At 44.1% G+C, this 22041-nt stretch overlaps 1 protein-coding gene across 2 annotated transcripts in view; it reads right to left on the bottom strand.

Moving 5' to 3' along the window:
* The window catches only part of ASB2 (ankyrin repeat and SOCS box containing 2), a 44193-nt gene extending 24087 nt beyond the window's left edge, over window positions 1–20106 (bottom strand). The window contains exons 1-3 of one of the 2 annotated variants that reach the window (XM_072116289.1): window positions 19950–20106; window positions 8413–8665; window positions 1577–1678 (exon numbers count right to left, since the gene is read on the bottom strand). In XM_072116289.1, the coding sequence (XP_071972390.1) occupies window positions 1577–1678; window positions 8413–8663 (353 nt within the window). In that variant the 5' untranslated portion in view covers window positions 8664–8665; window positions 19950–20106. The remainder of the gene's footprint in view (window positions 1–1576; window positions 1679–8412; window positions 8666–19949) is intronic. The other variant, XM_072116290.1, reaches the window with a different exon arrangement.
* Between the last annotated feature and the right edge of the window lie 1935 nt (window positions 20107–22041).

The raw sequence follows: 22041 nt of genomic DNA, 5'->3' as shown, positions 1-22041 counted from the left end.
TATTTTCACTGGTCTGTTGCGTTCACAGGTTGCATTTTGGTTGCATTTTCACAAACATTTTCATAAACATGATGTTAACACACTAACACGTTTTGTTAACACAATATTAACAAAACCCATGCATTAGCGCAGTGTTGTGTGTTGTAAATGCAAACAGTGATGTAATTAGGCAAATCACCTCTCTTCAGTTGTTGTAATGCATTTCAAAACACAATTAAGAACACAACCAAAATGCAACATGTGAGCGTGCCCTATAGGTCCGCAAAAAACTGATGAAACATCAGGGTTTTTTTCACGGATGAGGCTGAAAAAACAGTCAAAATGGATACAACACGGAGACGAAATGGAAGAAAAACAGAGACACAACGGAGACAAATAGCATGACAAAGCCGCGCCCCCCAGGGCGTCACGCGGCCCGATCGCATCAGTGTTTCTATGGAAACGCCTGCAATCGGGAATGAGCCGCCAGTGTTTTGCATTAAATTAACGCCGCGGGACGCCCCGGGGGACGCGGCTTTGTCTGCGTTTGCAAGCGCAGACAAAGCACCACGTCTGACATCACCCTAAGGGCGCATTCACACTATGAGTTGCGTCGCGTTGTGCTTTACTCTTGGCCGTTGTCTGTGCATTGCTTGGCTCTTGTAGTATATAATGTATATAATGCGTCACATTTTTGACGCATTCCACTGGCTGCAGCCTTCATTACATGCTAAGGTTACACTGCGTTGTAGCAGATGCAGTGGAGCGTGTAATCAAGGATGAGGCCTGTGGAATCCGTCAAAAACGTGACGCACAACGAATCTTGTGAATCCACCCTCAACTGTATATGATCACAAGCTCAGCACACCAGTGCATGTACAGATGGTTTCTATATGGCAAGGAAACATTGATTATTAACTGCGAGAAGCCAATGAAAACAGTGAGAAAAATGTGTCAGTTTTGTTATGAAATTAATCATAAAAATGAAGAAAGCAGGGATGTCTTATCACTCCTAGTAACCAATGAGATAGCCACATTTATCACTGGTCACTTCTGATTGCCTACTGAGAGGATGTAATATGAATAAGAGCATTTTGAGATAAACAACCAGTAAAGTTAAGAATTGTTCTGTGGGTTCTGGCCAAGCTCGAACCAAACACAAGCTGGACACTGACAACATTGTGAAGAGATCAAATCAGCTTTCTCTGAGGGACATGCATATAATGATATATGAATACAATGTCACAACTACACTTAGTGCTGATACAATAGGAAAAGCAGTCCTATGCAAATATTATCTAGCATTTTAGACTTCTTTAGTTTTGGTTCTGTAGAAAGCGCTGTTACATGTTCCATGGCCACAGTGACCATTGGTCACCCAGCTTCTGTATACTAGCCATCTGAAATATTAGTAGATCTTACACAAGCTGAAGACATATCTGAGAACATTTTAGTAGTAATATCACACTTGGGAATTGAAATGTAAGATTTTGTGTTATTGTATAACATCATTTCTAGAATACCCCTGATAGCAGAATCTCCCTCCCCTGTCACATTCATTTATCCCCAGCCCTTGCAAACAATAGATGTCACTTACACAGTCTGAGCGGTGCGGCAATAACTCCCATCATATCTCTTCCTGATGATCCCCGTGCCAAAGTCAGGATTTGGGGTCTGCACTGCAGCAGCCTGGAGGGACCTGGATTTGTGGCGACATGTATGAAATAATGAGAAATACTCTGAGTAGGAGAAGCAGATCATATCCACTACTACACCTTGTGAGGAAACAGAAGAGCCTCACGCGGAGGGGAGAAGTAGGCACTGACAGATAAAACCTCCTGCAGCCTGAATGGAAGCAGATGGTGCAGGCTCTGGAATCAGCTGCTAAGAGCTCTTGATTATTTTTGGCCCTGGGAGGAAACGTCAAGGGATTTGAATGACCATATAAGACAACAATGAAATAAAAACAGCACTCACACTCACAGGATCTATAGGTCTAAGGGCTGGGGTTCACCTCCAGCACATGTGGCACTGGACGTCACTGGGACTTACCCCCTCCCCCTGCTGGAAAAGTGTCACTGACCTAGAAAAGTCTTCTACAACTGGCAGAATCTGCAACCATATATACTACAATAAAAAGTCCAAAATGTTTGGGAATCACCAAACATATAGAAAATGAAGCACACTCATCTCCAGATACATGTACTGTATCTGTTCAATTCCAAGAAAGAAGATCTGGAAAATAGAGAAAATAGGATAAAAACATATACTTCTCCTTGACTAAAAAAGTGCTTCATGGAAAAATATTTGCTTACACTATGATTAAGAACCACAATGATTTGAAAGGAAGAAAAAAAAAATTTGGAAGAAAGAAATAAAGTGTATGGGGCATATGCACCCACGGATGATGAAATCCCCAGCCCCGGCACGGCCGGATACAGAAAGTGGTTTAGATCTCTTGATGTATTCAGCCGGGCAGGTGCGCATGGTATATTTGTGTGCCAGGTTCTACCTGGTATAGAAATACGCACAGCATGCAAACTATGCCAGTTTCTTGCCCCTATAAATGTCTCCCTATTCTATCTATTGGAATAGTTTTTTATAAACCACATTGGGGGAGACTTATCTTTACTGTAAAATCCAGAAGAGATATAGGAAAAGGGATGCTTGCTGTGTCTTTTCAACAGAAATTGTCTTCTAATGTCTGTGGGTAAACCCAGAATTTTAATAATATGTAAGTGAATTTACATAAAGCCATTGAGTTACTATGTCTAATCGGTACCTAGTTTCTATTTTACAGCATCTTTTAGTCTAAGGGTGAAGACACACATGGCGTTTTTGGGCCGTTTTTGGGCCGCTTTTACTAAGTGCGTTTTCAGATCGTTAAAAACGCATTCGCGTCTTTTAAAAACGCATGCGTTTTTGTCCGTTTTTCATTGCGAAATTCTGGAAAAACGGACAAAAACGCATGCGTTTTAAAAAAATGCATGCCTTTTTTTTAACGATCTGAAAATGCACTTAGTAAAAACGGCCCAAAAACGGCCCAAAAACGCCATGTGTGTCTTCACCCTAAGGGCCAACTGCTCATTCAAGATTGGATTTTTTTTCTGATCACATGTCGTTGATGAATGAGGTCATGCTATCATATGTTAGGTGGTCTTTATGTGTTAGGTGGTCTTTAAATAAACAAGAAGTCTAAAACATGATAGGCTTAGATAGACCACTCACTATCCCACCGAACATTTAACTTGAACACCGGATCTTCAAATTGACCATGAGAATACAAGTGCATTAATGTAGTGTTATGCCAGTAAGTGGCTGTATAAAATAAAGGGAACAAAGAGTGATGGGTCCATTGTCCACTCTGTTGCCAGCTGCGGCAGAGTCTGTTATCAGGGAGGGATAAGGAGATGGGAGGAAGGGAAGGCTGGAATCTGTCTGCAGCAGCTAATTGCATATGTAATAAGCCATCTTCTATAATAGGGCTGGGGGTGGGGAGTATGGACAAAGACACTGCCAGCGCTCACTTATACTATGTTTGGGGTTGTGTCACCATGTGGTACAATGTAGCTGAGCGTGGTTTCTATTGCTGGGCCCCAATGGGTCTTATGATGAGAAAAAAATGTCAATATATTAACACCAATAAGTGTAAATACATGGGATATTTAATTTTGTAATTTATTGGTAAAGTGACAAGAAAGCTAGTTTTACCTTATAAGACATTTAATAAGGTTAATTTGTTCCTCCAATACTTTAAGTTCTCTATAATGTCATATCTAAGTACTACTGTTTCTGCAGGGGAAGGAGAGAATGAAGAATGAAAGGAGAATAATTTCCTATTTTATTATGTATCTCCATTGTTTTCATTATTCAAACCTGATAAGAAAACTAATTGTGATTTGTTTTTTTGATTGAAGCTTTTTTGATGGGGCTGTCATCTTGTGGGGTACACCTGACTGTTTAAAGAAGATACCCCCTTGAATGGGGGCTGATGTTATTAGATGCAAAAGGGTTAAAATTTGGGTACTATTGCACTTTAATAGGGTTTATGATTTGTGCCTTTAAGACGTGTTCCCACCCCTCCCCTGTTGCTTACTTCTTGGCGTCCTCCCCTCCTACAGGACGTGGGGGTTTATATGGCTGATGAATCAATGTTATCTCCCTCTTTGAGGCGACACTCTAGCTGTCCCTACTTCCTATGTTATTGCGATGTTATGGGGTTTTTTGTAATGTTTTTTCTTTGTATTTTATAGTTAATTTAAAGTCACAGCAAGTGGAATGGTGAAAGATTTGAGATGGTGTTTTGTCGGTTGACCAGCTTGCCAGCTGGGAGTCCAGCTGGGCATGCAGCTTCCGGTGCTCAAAAATGTGTATTTCTATCCCAAGTGCCTGATTTTGGATATTAGCTTAGAGACAATAAAACTTTCACACTGCTTGTAGGAGCTAAGGACTTTGTTTTTTAGCTTGTTTTGTTTTTTTTTAATTTTATTTTATGACACCTTCCCTTTGTTATTTTGTGTATATATTTATATTACTTTTATATGCTTTTTCATTTGCTCAATGTAGAGGTAATTTATTTTAGGGAACAACAGATCCCTATCTACAACACCGCCGGATGGAGTATGATAAAGCAGCATACAGAGTTGAGCTGTATATACCCTGTTTCCCCGAAAATAAGACAGTGTCTTATATTAATTTTTGCTCCTAAAGAGACGCTAGGTCTTATTTTCAGGGGATTCTTATTTTTCCAAGAACAAGAATTTACATTTATGAACAAAAAATCAACTTCTCTTATGACTCTCCAAACTCTGAATTTCATGCTGTATTTCTTGTGACTCCATTTCTATTAGAATCATTGGCCCCAGTCTCTCATGTTTAGTAAAAGCACTTTCCATAAATGACCCCTTCTTATCCTGGTAGCTGCTGATATCACATTAGCAGCACAACAGCCAGTGATTTACTTCCATTAATTCTTCCCCATGTCACAACCTTCTGCAGCATCTAAAAGATTTCCCAATACTAATGTATAGCGTGGGGAGAGCTGCTGCAATGTCTGCCACTAGGTCTTATTTTCAGGGGAGGCCTTATATTTCTAAGACGGAGCAAAATTGTACTAGGTCTTATTTTCGGGGGATGACTTATTTTAGGGGAAACAGGGTATTATTATTGCCTTCCTATTGCTTTATACATACATCACCCAATAAAGCATTGTATGGCAGCAAATAGGGAATCACAATGTCTGTACAGGTAGTCCCCGGGTTACATACAAGATAGGGTCTGTAGGTTTGTTCTTAAGTTGAATTTATATGTAAGTCGGAACTGTATATTTTATCATTGTAATCCCAACCAGAACTTTTTTGGTCTCTGTGACAATTGGATTTTTAAAATGTTGGGTTCTCATAAGAATCAGGATTAACAATAAAGCTTCATTACAGACAGCTGTGATAACTGTTATAGCTGTTTATTGTAGCCTAGGACTAAAGTACAATAAATTACCAACATCCAGAGGTCTGTTTGTAACTAGGGGTTGTATGTAAGTCGGGTGTTCTCAAGTAGGGGACCCCCTGTAATTATACATAATTACAAGCCCTACATCTGTGTGGACATAAGCCGGTCACATTTTCAGCCTCTGAAGAATGCTTCCAAACACTGAGGTAAAGCTAAACTCTTATAACGTTGATGTAAAATGTGTATAATCCTCTGTTCATAAAGATATATAGACAATGGAAAACTCTATGCTGTAGTTTTCCCTTTGGATTGCTTTGTGCATTTTTTGATGGCTGCATCACATTTTAAGAGGAGTTTCCCTCTGGAGGTTCCCTGTATAAGGCATCTATTGTGTAGATGTAGAATGATGAATGTGGAGATAGGCTAAAGATTCCTGCACTGTAATCCTTCATTCACTGTATAGGAGGCTGTGTTACAGGACAGATCCTGTTCTATGATTCTTGAAAATCCCTGTGCACTAATAATTGTATCCAAAACGCAGGATTTATGCTGGGTCTAAGCTGTATGCCCAATTATTGTATACAGTCTTTGTATGCACCAGACAATCTAACTTCTTTTAACATAATCAAAATATGATTCAATGGTGGTTGTATCATTATGGGACATCTTCCATCAGATTCACTGATGGTAGACGCTGGTACTCACCTCCACTTCTCATCCCCCTCTGCTGGAATCTGTGCTTGTTAGTTGCTTTAGGTGGTGCCAGACGGGACAACGCAGGACCCGATGCATGCATAAATTACATCCCTGCAGAGCAGAGAGAGTCTCTTCCAAGTACCTCATCCTAATTTTAATAATTTTAAAAAATTTGTATTTTTCCAAATGTGGCCTTCCCAGCACAGGACATGCGGACACAACTGGGTGGTAAGTACTTATCATCTAATCATGTGAATATGATGGTAGATGTCCTTTAAGCAGGCTTGGTTTTGACTACTTAAAGGAAACCTACCACTTGTAGTGGCAGGTTTCCGATGAAAATACCGGGCACCAGTTCAGGGTGAGCTGGTGCCGGAGCTTATTTTAGTTAGTGTTTTAAACCGCGGTATCGCGGTTTAAAGCACTTTTTAAACGTTGTAGCCGGCGCAGGCAGGTACGCGCTCGGCGCTTACCGTGCACGTGGCTACATAGGAAGTGAATGAGAGCCGCGTGCACGGTAAGCGCCGAGCGCGTACCTGCCTGCGCCGGCTATAACGTTTAAAAAGTGTTTTAAACCGCGATACCGCGGTTTAAAACACTAACTAAAATAAGCTCCGGCACCAGCTCACCCTGAGCTGGTGCCCGGTATTTTCATCGGAAACCTGCCACTACAAGTGGTAGGTTTCCTTTAACTTAATGACTTGGCACTTTTTCATTTTTTGTTTTTCCATTTTTTGTTCCCCACCTTCAAAAATCCATAAATCCTTCATTTTTCCATTTTCATTTTTCTGTGTATGAGCTAGTTTTCTGTGTGACAAATTGTACTTTCTGGTGTACTGGGAAGCAGGAAAAAAATATCCATATGTGGTGAAATTGCCGAAAAAAACTACTTTTTTATAGGCTCTGTAGTTAAGCTTTTGACTTTTCGTTCCAATTGAAATCTTGAAATTGACCTGGTGGGGCAGATTTACTTACCCGGTCCATTCACTATCCAGCGGCGAGTTCTCTGCGGTGGATTCGGGTCTGGCCGGGATTCACTAAGGCAGTTCCTCCGACGTCCACCAGGTGTCGCTGCTGCGCTGAAGAGCATCGGAACGCACTGGAGTTCACCGAGCCATCCCGGATGAAGTTAAGCGCGTGTCGAGCAACACTTTTTTTTTTTTAAATGCGGCGGTTTTTCCGAATCCTTCCGGGGGGGTTTTTTTACAGCCACGCCCCCAGATTTCTGTCGTGTGCATGCCGGCACCGATGCGCCACAATCCGATCGCGTGCGGCAAAATCCCGGGGCAATACAGGGAAAATCGGCGCAAAACGGAAACATTCGGGTAACCCGTCGCAAAAACACAAATCGGGCCCTTAGTAAATGACCCCCATTGTCTTTGAACAAGTTTGTTCCAACAAAATCACTCTGTGCACATGCCGCAATTACCAAACTGGACATATAACTCATTAACTGAACTTAGCATATCAGTTGAGTTCTAGATTTAGTCTGGTAAATCCTGCACTCAGGGCTGGGGTATGCAATCACCTAGGATGCCACCCTCACCTCCCAACCAGGTGGTGCCATCCCAGTCATCTTTAAAACACAAATATCAACTATTACTGGATGCTGGCAGAGCAATGTCCTGGACTACCTACATACTGTGGGCATGTGCTGGGCTACCTATAAACTGGTGGCATGTGCTGGGCTACACATATACTGGTGGCATGTGCTGGGTTACCTATATACTGGGGTCATGTGCTGCTCTACCTACATACTAGAGGCATGTGCTAGGCTACCTATATACTGGGGGGCATGTGCTGGGATACCTATATACCGGGGGCATGTGCTGGGATACCTATATACTGGAGGCATGTGCCGCGACTACCAATATATCGGGGGCATGTGCTGGGCTAAATATATACTGGGAGCATGTGTTGGGCTACATTTATACTGAGGGCATGTACTGGCTTACCTATATACTGGGGGCATGTACTAGGCTGCCTATATAAAGACATGTACTTAAATTTACTGCTGGTAGGCATAATTGTAGATGGTCCCTTACCAGTTGGTCTCTTTGTTTGAAGGGGGAAGGGAGCCATTTAATTTTACTGGGGGCATAATATTGCCAGTGTGACAATATGCTTTGTCCTGTCAGCAATGGTCTGTGGGCCTAAGGTTTTGATCACAACTGCAGTTTTGTAGCAGTTCTTCAATCACAGCCCTGATTGGATTCAGATAGTGAAGGACATCCTGTGGTATATACATCATTGGATTCCCACTGAACATCTAGCGTGCTTGTCTCGTACCTGTTGCTGGTCTGTGGGGGCCGATGAGAGGGCCTTGCAATTAAGTTTTGAGGAGCTGGGGGCTCAGAATTGAGACTGTTACACTGGTGTTGTTTTTGATGGTTCTGGGCAGTCGGTTGGCTGGAACCACTGTCTGAGAGACTCTGTTCAATGGCCATCTGTATTAGTTCTTCTTCACTCAGGCTGCTGTAGAGGCTGTATTCCTCTGAACCTAAGGTGCGCTGTGTAGGTCTTGAAGTTGAAACCGCCATGTCTGAGAGGAGAGGGGGAGAAATTATAGAAAGAGTTTAAAATGTACACACATCACACATTTTATTCATGTTGCAGCTTCATATAGAAAGGGCTCTATAAATAGAGTAGCCACGGACAGTGTAGCCACTGCGCATCAGTAATCTGTGATTGGGCCACTGTCCAAAATCAGAATTTTGCCATCTAGCTAGCCTTAGAAGGATAGACCAATGTTAGACCAATGTTAGACCAATGCCACATACAGTTTATGCCTATGATGACGCATACTATACTCTATTAACCACAAGATTTTTAAGATGTCAAACAAAAACTCCTCCTTCATATACAATACCAAAAAATCATAGGAGCCTGAACTGCCATAAAAATGAATTGCATTTTACTTATTATTACAAAAGATACATACAATACATATGGACCCACAAATCTTAAATACTGATGTACAGCAAAAAAATGTTCTAGGAGAAATCACAGTCTACCCTAAGTTAAATCCACAGTTACCACACCACGCAAGTAAAATATGAGGTGACTATCCAACCCAAAAATACATATGAGATATCAGGCCACAAGCTATCATTGTAATCATGTTACATATTCAACCTTTCCCCCACAAGTATAATGCTGTACTATACCTCAATATGAGAGGTGAATAGAGGTAAACTCCTCCAAAAGTCAGTCAATTACTTACAACCTTTAATCTATTAAACAAAGACCTCACCCATAGATGAAGGACCTAATGGACTGGTCAGGAGAAAACCCTTAAAATGTTAGCATGGAGCCATTCGCAGGTAGGCGGAGCGCGGCCATGACGGGGCGGGCTGGGAGGGGGGTTGGGGTGTGAAGGGGGGGAGGCGGGAGTTTTGGGGGTGGAGTATAGGTTTACCTGATAGGTGGGTTTAATTTGGGGGGGTGGAGTTAGGGGGTTTTTAAGGGTCGGCAGGAAGGGCCAGCCATCTTTGGTGGCCGAGCAAAATTGTAAGCGGAGGGGTAGATAGGAGTGGGAGTTAGGGATTTTGCTGACTCACCGGGAGGATGGAAGAATTTTTGGCGCAGGTCCGGGCGCAGGCAGAGGCGCGGGGCCCAGCGTGGATGCAGGAGCAGCTGGCAGTTTTTCGGCAGGAGCCGCCGCAGCGGGGCCAAGCCCGCGGCCGGTGCGGGCTTCTAGGTCGCGGCCACCGGAGAGACTGAGTCCTGAGCCGTCCCCGGCCAGAGGATCGAGGAGCGGTGGACCCACGCCGTTAGCCGGCAGCATGGCGAGGTCACCGGCGGTGCGAGCAGGCGGCAAGAGGAGTGGTGCTTCGACGCCGGGGACCCAGGCAAGCGGAGCCAAGAAGAGGAGCCGGGGCGCGTCTGCGCCTGAAGATCGGAGGGTTCCGGCATGTGGCGCACGGAGTAGAGATGGCGGCGACACGTGGCAGGAGTGGAATGGCGGACGGCGCAGATCGGAGGTGGGGCAACAGCCGGCGGGAAGAGGAGGTGGAGGACGACTGGCCGCAGCAGCGCAGCAGCAGACGATCGGCGAGGAGCGAGGAAGATGGCGGCACCAGGCGGGCGGTGAGTCGCATAAGCACCGTGAGTGACGGGGGGGTTATCGACGGGGGGGCGGACTCTGGGGAGGGATCGGCCCCTAGTAGTCCAGGCAGCCAGGTGAGCGACAGTGGGGGCTCTCGGCCAGGTCACGCAGGGCGGCCGAGAGTGGAGAGGAGCGCAGAGTGGTGGGGGGGTGGAGGTCAGCCCCCTCTGCCAGGGGCGGAGCAATGCGGGAGGCTAGGCCAGAGGCCTGGACAGGGCCGCATGGAGTGTGGATGGCGGACCAGGGGCAAGGCACCCCGGTGTCCAGGGCTGCTCAGGAAGTGGGGAGGGGAACAGGGCCTGGCGGTGATGGAGTTAGGGCCGCAGGTGCGGCGCAGTCGTATCCAGCTATCGCAGACGGTGGAGCAGGGCCAGGTGGGGCACCAGGGGTGCCGCCAGGGGGTGACCCAAGCTGTGTACGCGGAGTGTCTTCGGTGTTTTTTCCTTTACAGGGGCAGCGCAGCGCCGAGGCCATGATGCTGGACAACGTGCGTCGCGCGCTTGGTTTGGCAGCGGCAGGACGCTGGGGGGACATTTAAAAACTGAAGTTAAGGAAAAGATTTGGAAAAGGGAGAATTTGGATATATTTACGCTGTTACCTTTGGAGCGTTTCAGCGTAGAGCGCTGGGAGAAAGGGAAAGAACATAGAAAGGAAGAGGATGAAGAGCGGCGCCGGCACGCTTTTTCCATCTTGGGGAGTGTGCTGGGGGAGAAACACCCGGAGTGTTGTTCGGGTTTGTTTTGTCATCAGGAAATATGATGAGCAATTTCGCCAGAGGATGTCAATACAGCCGTCGCTGCAATGGGACCACAGAGATATGTCGCTTTGGCTGCAGATAATGACAGCGCCGAAGCCTGCGGTAAAAGGGGGTTCGTTTGGTGGGGTAGCTGTGGCAGGCACGCCTTTTCAGTTAGGGCCCTACGGCGCGAGGTCAGGGGGTTCGTCGGGCGGAACCAAGAAAGGGGTGTGTTGGAAGTTTAATGAAGGGGGATGCTCCTGGGGGACATCGTGTACATACAAGCATGAGTGTTCCGGTTGTGGCGGGTTCAACCACCCCTTGTCAAGATGTTTCAAACGGAAAGGACCGGGGCAGCGATCCGGGGACAGTTCTCAGAAAGGGAGTGACTCCGGTGAGGTTAGACGCCATGATGCCGTGGCTCGAGAGGTACCCAAATAAGGAGAAGGCGGGGTTGTTGATAGAAGGTTTTCGGGAGGGGTTTCAGATTCCATTTAGGGACGGGGCCCCGGGTATGTTTGCAAAGAATTTGAGGTCAGCTGAAGATTGCCCTGGGGTGGTTAGGGAGAAGTTGAGGAAAGAGGTGAGTTTGGGGCGCATGCTGGGTCCATTTAGTAGTCCACCGGTTGAGGGTTTGCGGGTTTCCCCGTTAGGGGTAGTGCCAAAGAAGGAGAAGGGTAAGTATAGGTTGATTCATCATTTATCATACCCCAAGGGTGGGTCGGTCAATGATGACATTGATTCGTCATTGACGTCGGTCTCTTATACTTCTTTTGACACAGCGGTAGGTTTAGTAAGGGCTGCTGGACGGGGGGCCCGTATGGCCAAGGCGGACATTGAAGCGGCGTTCCGTTTGTTACCAGTACACCCTAGTTCAATGCATTTATTGGGGTGTTGTTTCAAGGGGGAATTTTTTGTGGATAGATGTCTTCCAATGGGCTGCTCGATCTCATGTGCTTATTTCGAAGCGTTTAGTTGTTTTCTGGAATGGGCAGTGAGGGAGCGGGCTGGATGTAAGGGAGTCATACACTATTTGGATGACTTTCTGTGTGTGGGCCCAGCAGGGAGCTTTAAATGCCAGGTGTTGTTGTCCACGTTGTCGGAACTGTTTGCTGAGTTTGGGGTGCCGTTAGCAGTAGAAAAGACTGAGGGGCCGACTACAACGCTCTGTTTTTTGGGAATTGAGATTGATTCACTAGCAATGGAGTGCCGGTAGCCTTTGGACAAGTTGGAGGAGTTGAAATCGGGTGTACAGGAGGCGTTGGTGAAGTCGAAGTTGCCATTGAGGCAGTTGCAGTTATTGTTGGGTAGACTGAATTTCGCCTGCAGGATTATGCCAATGGGGCGGGTTTTTTGCAGACGCTTGGCCCAGGCTACAGCCGGTGTCAGGAGGCCGGAACATTTCATTCGGTTAAAAAAGGAACACAAGGATGATTTGAAGGTGTGGGACGAGTTTCTGGTAACATATAATGGGAAGACTCTGTGGATGGCGGAGCTGGTATCCAATACGGAGCTTCATCTGTTTACTGACGCGGCTGGGTCGGTAGGATATGGGGCCTATGTTTGGTTGGTAGCCACATTCTGCTCTCGCCACTCGCCAGGAGGTTAGCGGTGGATATGGTAGTTGTGGTTTTGCACGCTGAGCGTGATTTTGAGCGGTATTTACAACTATGGTTTGGTTGGTAATGGTGCCGGACTTAGGTGTTAATTATTTAATTTTAAAATGATCCAGATTTGTTGTCAAGTACTCGACCACTTAATTTAATAATATTAATATGTTTGTTGAATAAAATGTCATTTATATTATTATGTTTTAATAAAGTTATGTTTTACAGATTTGTTACAAGATTTGAATAAAGCTGTGACCAGCACTTTTCCAACAGAACATTGTCGGTGTTTTATTTAGATTGCGTATGATAGGAAGGCATTTTGCTTAATAGCTGTACCCCCTCACCTTCCCCCCCTCACCTCAGCTCAGCCCTGCCCCGGTCATGTTAGCATGGAGCCATCCGCGGATAGGCGGAGCACGGCCATGACGGGGCGGGCTGGGAGGGGGGGTGTGAAGGGGGGGGGAGGCGGGAGTTTTGGGGGTGGAGTATTGGTTTACCTGATAGGTGGGTTTAATTTGGGGGGGTGGAGTTAGGGGGTTTTTAAGGGTCGGCAGGAAGGGCCAGCCATCTTTGGTGGCCGAGCAAAATTGTCCCACCCACCCTCCCCATTATATGTTATGTATCAGGGTCGCATTGTGCTTTCACTGAGGAGGAGGGATACAAGTAGTTTCAGATCCTCTTGTTTAGGGCGGTGCTAGGGAGCTTAGGATGTCTTTTGTAAAGGTGGGCGGGTACTTGGCAACAGTTATCCGGTAAGAAGGTAAATTGGTGGTGATGATTTTGGTTATGTCCGGCTTTACTATTAAAAGTTCTTTATAGACTGCTTGAGGGGGTGTACCTCAGCAGTTGGTTTGGTTATATGTTTGGTTGGTAGCCACATTCTGCTCTCGCCACTCACCAGGAGGTTAGCGGCTTGTGGATATGGTAGTTGTGGTTTTGCATGCTGAGTGTGATTTTGAGCGGTATTTACAACTATGGTTTGGTTGGTAATGGTGCCGGACTTAGGTGTTAATTATTTAATTTTAAAATGATCCAGATTTGTTGTCAAGTACTCGACCACTTAATTTAATAATATTAATATGTTTGTTGAATAAAATGTCATTTATATTATTATGTTTTAATAAAGTTATGTTTTACAGATTTGTTACAAGATTTGAATAAAGCTGTGACCAGCACTTTTCCAACAGAACATTGTCGGTGTTTTATTTAGATTGTGTATGATAGGAAGGCATTTTGCTTAATAGCTGTACCCCCTCACCTTCCCCCCCTCACCTCAGCTCAGCCCTGCCCCGGTCATGTTAAAACGCTTCCTCAGGCTTCTGCACAGTATATCTTATTAGCGTTAGCACTCATTAGTTAGGGCTATGCTAGGATCGTTAAGACAGGAGTTATAACTAGGGTGTCAGGACGAGTGCCAGGGTAACAGGGATAGCCCCTATGAGTATCCAGTATATACTCCTAAGAAGACTTAATACTGGTGTATGTGGTAAGACAATCACACACATTTATACACTTCTGTGATGTTGTTATATGTGTTATGCTAATATGTTTACTGTCAATGTGTTTTGCATGTTCTGCCCAGCAGCAGTGATGTCCAAAGTTGTCTCTGAGCCTGCAGTCCAGTGATCTGGTGTCGGTTACTTCTGCATCATACGGGTTCCAACCACGACATTACAACTTAAATACACAAAAATAACATTCTACACTCACTTTTATATACTTGTACACACATACATACATATACACTCAAATGCACACATTTATGTACATACAGTACATATGCATCAAAGTTGCATACATAGGGGCAGATTTACTTACCCGGTCCATTCGCGATCCAGCGGCGCGTTCTCTGCGGTGGATTCGGGTCCGGCCAGGATTCATTAACCCCTTAAGGACGGAGGGTTTTTCGCCTCATTTCTCGCTCTCCAACTTCAAAAATCCATAACTTTTTCATTTTTCCGTGTACAGACCTGTGTGAGGGCTTATTTTGTGCGTAACGAATTTTACTTTCCCATAATGTTATTTATTTTAACATGCCGTGTACTGCGAAGCTGAAAAAAAATTCCAAATGTGGAAAAATTGAAAAAAACCCGCACGTGCGTCACGTTCTTGTGGGCTCAGTTTTTACGACTTTCACTCTTCGCTCCAAATAACACGCCTACTTTATTCTTTGGTTCGGTGCGATCGCGGTGATACCAAATTTATATAGGTTTTATTGTGTTTTAATACATTTTCAAAAATTAAACGAATGTGTACAAAAAAGAAAAAAAAATTTTTGCCATCTTCTGACGCTAATAACTTTTTCATACTTTGGCGCACGGAGATGTGTGAGGTGTCATTTTTTGCGAAATGAGGCGACGTTTTCATTGTTACCATTTTGAGGTCTGTGCGACATTTTGATCATTTTTTATTTCATTTTTTATGTTATGTAAAAAGGTGTAAAAGTCGCATTTCGGACATTTGGGCGCCATTTCCCGCCTCGGAGGTCACCGCCGGCCGTAACCGTTTTTATATTTTAATAGATCGGGCATTTTGGGACGCGGTGATACCTAATATGTTTGTGATTTTTACCGTTTGTTATGTTTTATATCCGTTCTAGGGAAAGGGGGGTGATTTGAACTTTTATTAATTTTTTTTATTTTTTAAACTTTTTTTTTTTTTTTTTTCACTATCTTTTAGACCATCTAGGGTACATTAACCATATACTACAGTATTGCAATATATGGCATTTTTGCAGCACATTCATTACAATGAGCCACTGGCTCATTGTAACGAATATGCAGCTGCCAGATAGCCTCGTGTCAAAAGAAGACACGAGGCTACCATGGCAACCGATCGCCGCCCCCCGATGACGTTCGGGGGCGTGGCAATCGAAAAAAAGATGGCGGCGCCCGCGCGCCGCCGTCTTTTAAACGCCGCCGCGTTTAGGGGGTTAATAGCCGCGATCGGTGCAGGCACCGACCGCGGTTATTAGCGGTGGGGGTTTTGTGCAAAATGCAAAAACCCCCACCTCTGTATGAAGAGGACTCAGCCCGTGAGCCCTCTTCATACATCCCTTATACCTCTGCGCCGTAGAGCTACGGCGCAGAGCGTTAAGGGGTTAAACCTACCACCACAAATCTACCTATAAAGGTAGACGGGTGGTAGGTGGATCAATGGGACGTGAGGATAGCCCTTTTAAGGGCTAATCCTCACATCCCCACACTTTTTTGTTAACTTTTATTAGACTTTTATGCAAATTTACTTATGCGGCTACTGGGGCGTGGAGTAGCCGCATCTGAGGTTACACGAGGCGGCTACTCCACGCCCCGGTAGCCTCTTTTCCCCTCCTACTCACCCATCTTCGGCTGCGCGCCCTCGTCCGGCGATCCTGTCGCCTGCGCAGAAGAGCAGGCCCGCGCCTGTTTCGGAGCAGTGACCGCACAGGCGCAGACGGCAGGATCGCCGGACGAGGGTGCGCGCCGAAGATGGTGAGTAAGAGGGGAAAAGAGGCTACCGGGGCGTGGAGTAGCCGCCTCGTGTAACCTCAGATGCGGCTACTCCATGCCCCAGTAGCCGCATAAGTAAATTTGCATAAAAGTCTAATAAAGTTAACAAAAAAGTGTGGGGACGTGAGGATTAGCCCTTAAAAGGGCTATCCTCACGTTCCATTGATCCACCTACCACCCGATCTACCTTTATAGGTAGATTTGTGGTGGTAGGTTCCCTTTAAGGTAGTTCCTCCGACGTCCACCAGGTGGCGCTGCTGCGCTGAAGAGCATCGAAACGCACTGGAGTACACCGAGCCGGCCTGAGTGAAGGTAAGTGCAAGCTCCGCGACACATTTTTTTTAAAAAATGCGGCGGTTTTTCCGAATCCGTCAGGTTTTCGTTCGGTCACGCCCCCCGCGCCACAATCCGATCGCGTGCGCCAAAATCCCGGGGAAATCGGCGCAAATCGGAAATATTCGTGTAACACGTCGGGAAAACGCGAATCAGGCCCTTAGTAAATGACCCCCATACTGTTTATATACATACATATAGTATACATACATCATATTCTTTTATATATCGTATACACCCAATGTGTATACACATACATGCAGTATAAAAACATCATATACACACATACTGAATCTGTATACAGCATACACACACATTAATACAGTGTATACACACATAATGCATATACATACAGCATACCCACATACATACAGTATATACACACCTACATACAGTATATATAGCAGATACACACAGCATATGCATCTAAATATATATTTATATGCATGTGTCTACATATTGCATATAACACACATACAGTATATACAGCATATATACATACACACAGTATATACAGTGTTTACACACATACTGCATATACATGCAGGATATACACACATATATACAGCATATACACACATACATACAGCAAATACACACACACATACAGCATATACACACATACATACAGCAAATACATACATACAGCATACATACATCTAACTATACATACAGTATGCCAATGATCTCACCTGTGTCTATATTTGTGTGAACATCCATACTAGAATGTGTTGGCAAACTATGATTGGGTCTCTGTTTTTTTTTTTAGGTTTTATTCAGTCATTTTGCTATGTTCTTACTTTATCTGAGAGGAGTGACAATTGTTTGAACAGGTCCTATGGTGTTTTTTAGTTATGTGTTAATGTGGATAGTGCTGGAGTGAATGATGTGAGTAGTAGTCATGTGACCCTCTACGCTATAATAATAAGTAATGTCCCAGCACTCAGCAGCAAGCGTCTTGGAGCGATCCTCCAGCTTATGTTACTATTATTGTTGACATGAGTAGCACGCCGGACTGAGCACATCTGACGGAAAGAATCAGACTTTCCATGCAGTCAGTGGAATGCAGAGAATTATAATAATATACACTGATATTAGACGATCCAGCCCCAGAGAACTCCTTTCCTAAGTGCTATCACATGGCAGACTTTTACTCATTGTTGTCATCCATGTACAGTATTCACACTACACTGTCAAGACCTAGAACAGATGTGAAGTGACGTGTAGTGATAGTGACAGGTCGGTCACTAGGGGGTGCTGTGTGACAACTCCCACCAATTCCATAAAAGTAGAGAAACAACTCTGATTTACAGGGAAACGTTCATAATTGTATAAGAAACAGAAATATATATTACAAATGCCCCAAATTTGTAAGATACAGACATCTGCCCCAGATGTTTAGGTAATGATGACATGATGACATCACTCTGTATAGCATCTGTAATTACTGTATTCAATACTAAGGGGTACAATGGATACTTATGCTGGCACTGTTGATTAGGTACCCAATAGTACTACTATTTATACAGATATTATAGCTTGCACTAAATCAACCAGTTGTTTATGTGCATGTAGTCAGTAGCAGCAAGATAAGCAAGAAAATGATATATATTCCAGGAGTGTAGCTGGATTTGGTGCACTGGGGAGACTCCTCACAGTGCGGTATTCTTTATATCTTTGTATTAAAGTGACTCTGCAATTTCTCTCCCTCTGCTGTAATATTTAAACAGAAGCTTGTTACTGCTCTTACCCAGAGCAGAAGGGAAGGGCAGTGACTAGTGCAGAGATGTTACACAGTGCTCTAAGTCCAGCTGCTGTCCTGGAATATAAATGCAGCTACTAAGAACACACAGAAAGGCATGATTGCAGAGCTATTAAACACTTTTTATATTCCAAACTACTGGGAAACTCCTTAAAATGGTGGTACATTATTTGCACATTTCACATTCATGAATTCAATCTATTCAAATTACATCTAGAAATTCTAGTTGCTAATATATGTATATAACTATGACTTTCACTAGCCATAGGAGCATTTGTCATGTCACTAAACATGGCAGACAATTTGGCTGGCACCATTGACTTGGTCACATAAGTTAATGGCTCTATTCGCTGGGCCACATTAGTTGGTGCCACTATTTATATTGGCTGGTGGTGCTCTTAGTGAGAGCACTCCAGCTGTTACTAAGGGCTTCTGCTTATGTTGTCTGTGGATGTCTGGTAGCTGTTGATTCAACAGCTAGCACATGTCCTTACGTCTTTCTAGTTTCTGTCTTTCTGGTTTACACAGCCCCATGATTCAGCTGACTGACTCAGAGGGTCCTTTTTTACTGTCAAGAACATGTGAGCAAACTTCATGGGTCACAAACAATGGCCCGTGATATCCACGTGTGGTGTGCAGGAAGGCTATGTGGGAGGACATTGTGGCTAGCACTATATATTGGGGCCAGCTTAAGTAGAGACAATTCAGCTGGCACTATACACAGGGCATAAGTTGGAATTATTTGGACTATTAAAAGAACTTGATGGCATATTCATACTGTGGACAAACCCAGCTGCCTGTAGTATTCAAAATATATTTCCACAGATTCTGTAGCCCAGTTTTTTAGGAAATGGGGATGAATATGTGTGGTGTTGTGCTGCAAACATGTAGCACATGGTGGCACATCTGTGGCCTTTCCGTGGATGAGCGTCAAACTACGTGTCAGATGAAGTTAGCTCTGCTTTGCTCTCCATCACAGAGGCCTGATGAATCATGTAGCAGTATCTTGCCAATGCCAATTCCAGTCATTGATTATCAGGTCAACCCTGGCACAGTTTCTTGTATCTGGGGAAACAACACTTCCCATAGGTCGGATAATTTTATATCCAAGCATCATGATTCCCAATTGAGCAGCACACAGAAAGTTCCACATAAACAGCCCCCCCTCCATTGCATCTGTTTCACTGGACACCACAGTCAATCACGGATCAGCCTGACAGATGAATGAACACATTAATAAGACCCAAACACAACATAAACTTTGCCTTCTAGCCCTGACCTCATGATACCCACTCTCTACACTGGCATATGTTTATGTTCTAATACCTCTAATACTCCTACACCCATATTTCTTGGAAAATGGGGTTCTCTCCTCCAAGGTTCATGTTTCAATATAGGATGGCACCTCACATTACAAATTGGCCTATAAACCTAAAGTTCTGTAGTTTGACTGTTCTGTCCATGAACCAGTTTACTCAGTATGAATAAATCTAGGGGTTCACGTAGAAAACTGCTGAAGTACAAGAAAAAAATAGTAACTGCAAAAACTATATAGATAAAACTGGTGATTATTTTCAAGAATAACATTGTCTCTCACTAACTCATAACCAGCTACATGTAGCCAATAATAACACAGAAATATACAACTTAACAGTGAGACATGACCAGGAAGATTCTATTGGCATTCATAAAAGATTTTCTTGGTTATTATTTGTATTTGCATTAGTGCTTGATATACATGGTTTATACGTCACTATTATCATCTGTTCAGTATATATCCATGCATTACCTTAATCTGTTGAAATCATAAAAGAGAACCCTGAATCTTGGGTTCACAAACTTTCCATGTAGTGCACCCCTCCAGGTCCCTCTGCTGCAGGTCTTCTGTGTGACTCTCACAAACCTGTGTCTGGAAGTTTCAGTGTATTTCTGGAGCAGCACATGATCACAAGTGACAAGCCAAAGAGTTACTCAGCCCTGTATCTCAGATTTCCAGAATGGTGATTACAGGACTAATCGCCCCCTGTTACATCAGTCTGCAGAGTCCCTGGGCATGCAGATCCAAAGACTGGCACAGGGTTAATCCTACAATTGCATCACTGTTTATCTGCCCTGAGCAGGAGCCCATATATGGACAAGTTAGTAGGAAAGTAGAACTAGTATCTTTGGGTATTCCCTCAGTGCAGGAACCTGGAGAGAGATGTCATTACCAAAAACACAAATTTGAGCCAACTGTGCAGTCACATCAAATAAGAAAATCACTACACTATATAAATCAAATAAATTACAAAGATACTGCTTCCACATATTTATCCCAATACATAGATACCTAAAAATGCCTACCATAAACAGCCTAAACCATACGGTCATATAATAGTATTATACTGCATGCTTGTACATAGGTGCAGTACTATAGTAAGTTGTAACATTCTACAAATGGTGGATAAGTACAGTAGTTACAGTAGGGAAATAAGTATTGAAGATTTGCTGCAGACCTTTGCATGGGTTAGGAAAATCTGCTTCTTTTATTTGGCAGTGAAGAGTATAACACCTCTGCCTTGATCCGTAAGTGATTTGGGTTAGCTTTCCACTATTGATTATGATTAGAGATTAGCGAACATACTCGTCCGAGCTTGATGCTCGTTCGAGCATTAGCGTACTCGAAACTGCTCGTTGCTCAGACGAATACTTCGCCCGCTCGAGAAAATGGCATCTCCCGCCGTTGTGATTTTTGGCGGCCAGAAACAGAGCCAATCACAAGCCAGGAGACTCTGCACTCCACCCAGCATGATGTGGTACCCTTACACGTCGATAGCAGTGGTTGGCTGGCCAGATCAGGTGACCCTGGAATAGAATAGCCGCTGCCCGCGCTGCTCGGATCATTCTGTGTCTGGATGCCGCTAGGGAGAGAGCTGCTGCTGGTCAGGGAAAGCATAAGGGTGTTCTATTAGAATAGTGTTAGGCAGGAGTGATTCTACAAGAACCCAACAGCCCTTCTTAGGGCTACAATAACGTTATACTTTTTTTTTTTTATTTGCTTGTGGCTGGGCTTGCTGGCACTAGTAGTGCAGCTAGTACCATATTGTGAGGAATTTGCAGGGGGACTTGCTACCGTTGTGTTGTGACACACATATCCACCTCAAACACCAAAGTGGGACAATTTATTAGGGGTTTGATTAGAATTAGGCACAGTCTGCTGATTTATTTTTTTTTTTACCTTTAATTCATTTTATAGCTCAAACTCATCTTGCAAAGCAGTGTGCTTTCAGTGTAGGCTAGAAAATAGCCATAGGAGAACCCCAACGGCTTACTTAGGCCTACAATAGCGTTATATTTTCCTTTTTTTGTTTGCTTGTGGCTGGGCTTGCTGGCATTAATAGTGCAGCTAGTACCATATTGTGAGGAATTTGCAGGGGGACTTGCTACCGTTGTGTTTAGATCTTAGTGACACACATATCCACCTCAAACACCAAAGTGGGACAATTTATTAGGGGTTTGATTAGAATTAGGCAGAGTCTGCTGATTTTTTTTACCTTAATTTCATTTTATAGCTCAAAGTCATCAGGCACAGCACAAAATCCAGTTGTGTGCTGTCAGTGTAGGTTAGAAACTAGCCATAGCAATAGGATAGCATTGTTTTGTTAAAAAAATAAAAAAAATAAACACAAAAAAAAAAATTAAAAGTTTACACTTTAATTTGGAAAATGGTAGGGGTAGAGGACGAGGGCGTGGACGTGGGCGTCCAACTACTGCAGGGGTCAGAGGCCGTGGTCCTGGGCGGGGTGAGACACCACCTGCTGATGGGGGAGCAGGGGAACGCCGCAGAGGTACACTCCCTAGGTTCATCATGTCTCAAGTTACTGGGACTCGTGGTAGAGCAC

This window comes from Engystomops pustulosus, chromosome 7 (assembly GCF_040894005.1).
Source record: "Engystomops pustulosus chromosome 7, aEngPut4.maternal, whole genome shotgun sequence".
Lineage (NCBI taxonomy): Eukaryota > Metazoa > Chordata > Amphibia > Anura > Leptodactylidae > Engystomops > Engystomops pustulosus.
The sequence above is the reverse complement of the archived record's forward strand: the minus strand, read 5'-3'. Positions and strand labels throughout refer to the sequence as shown.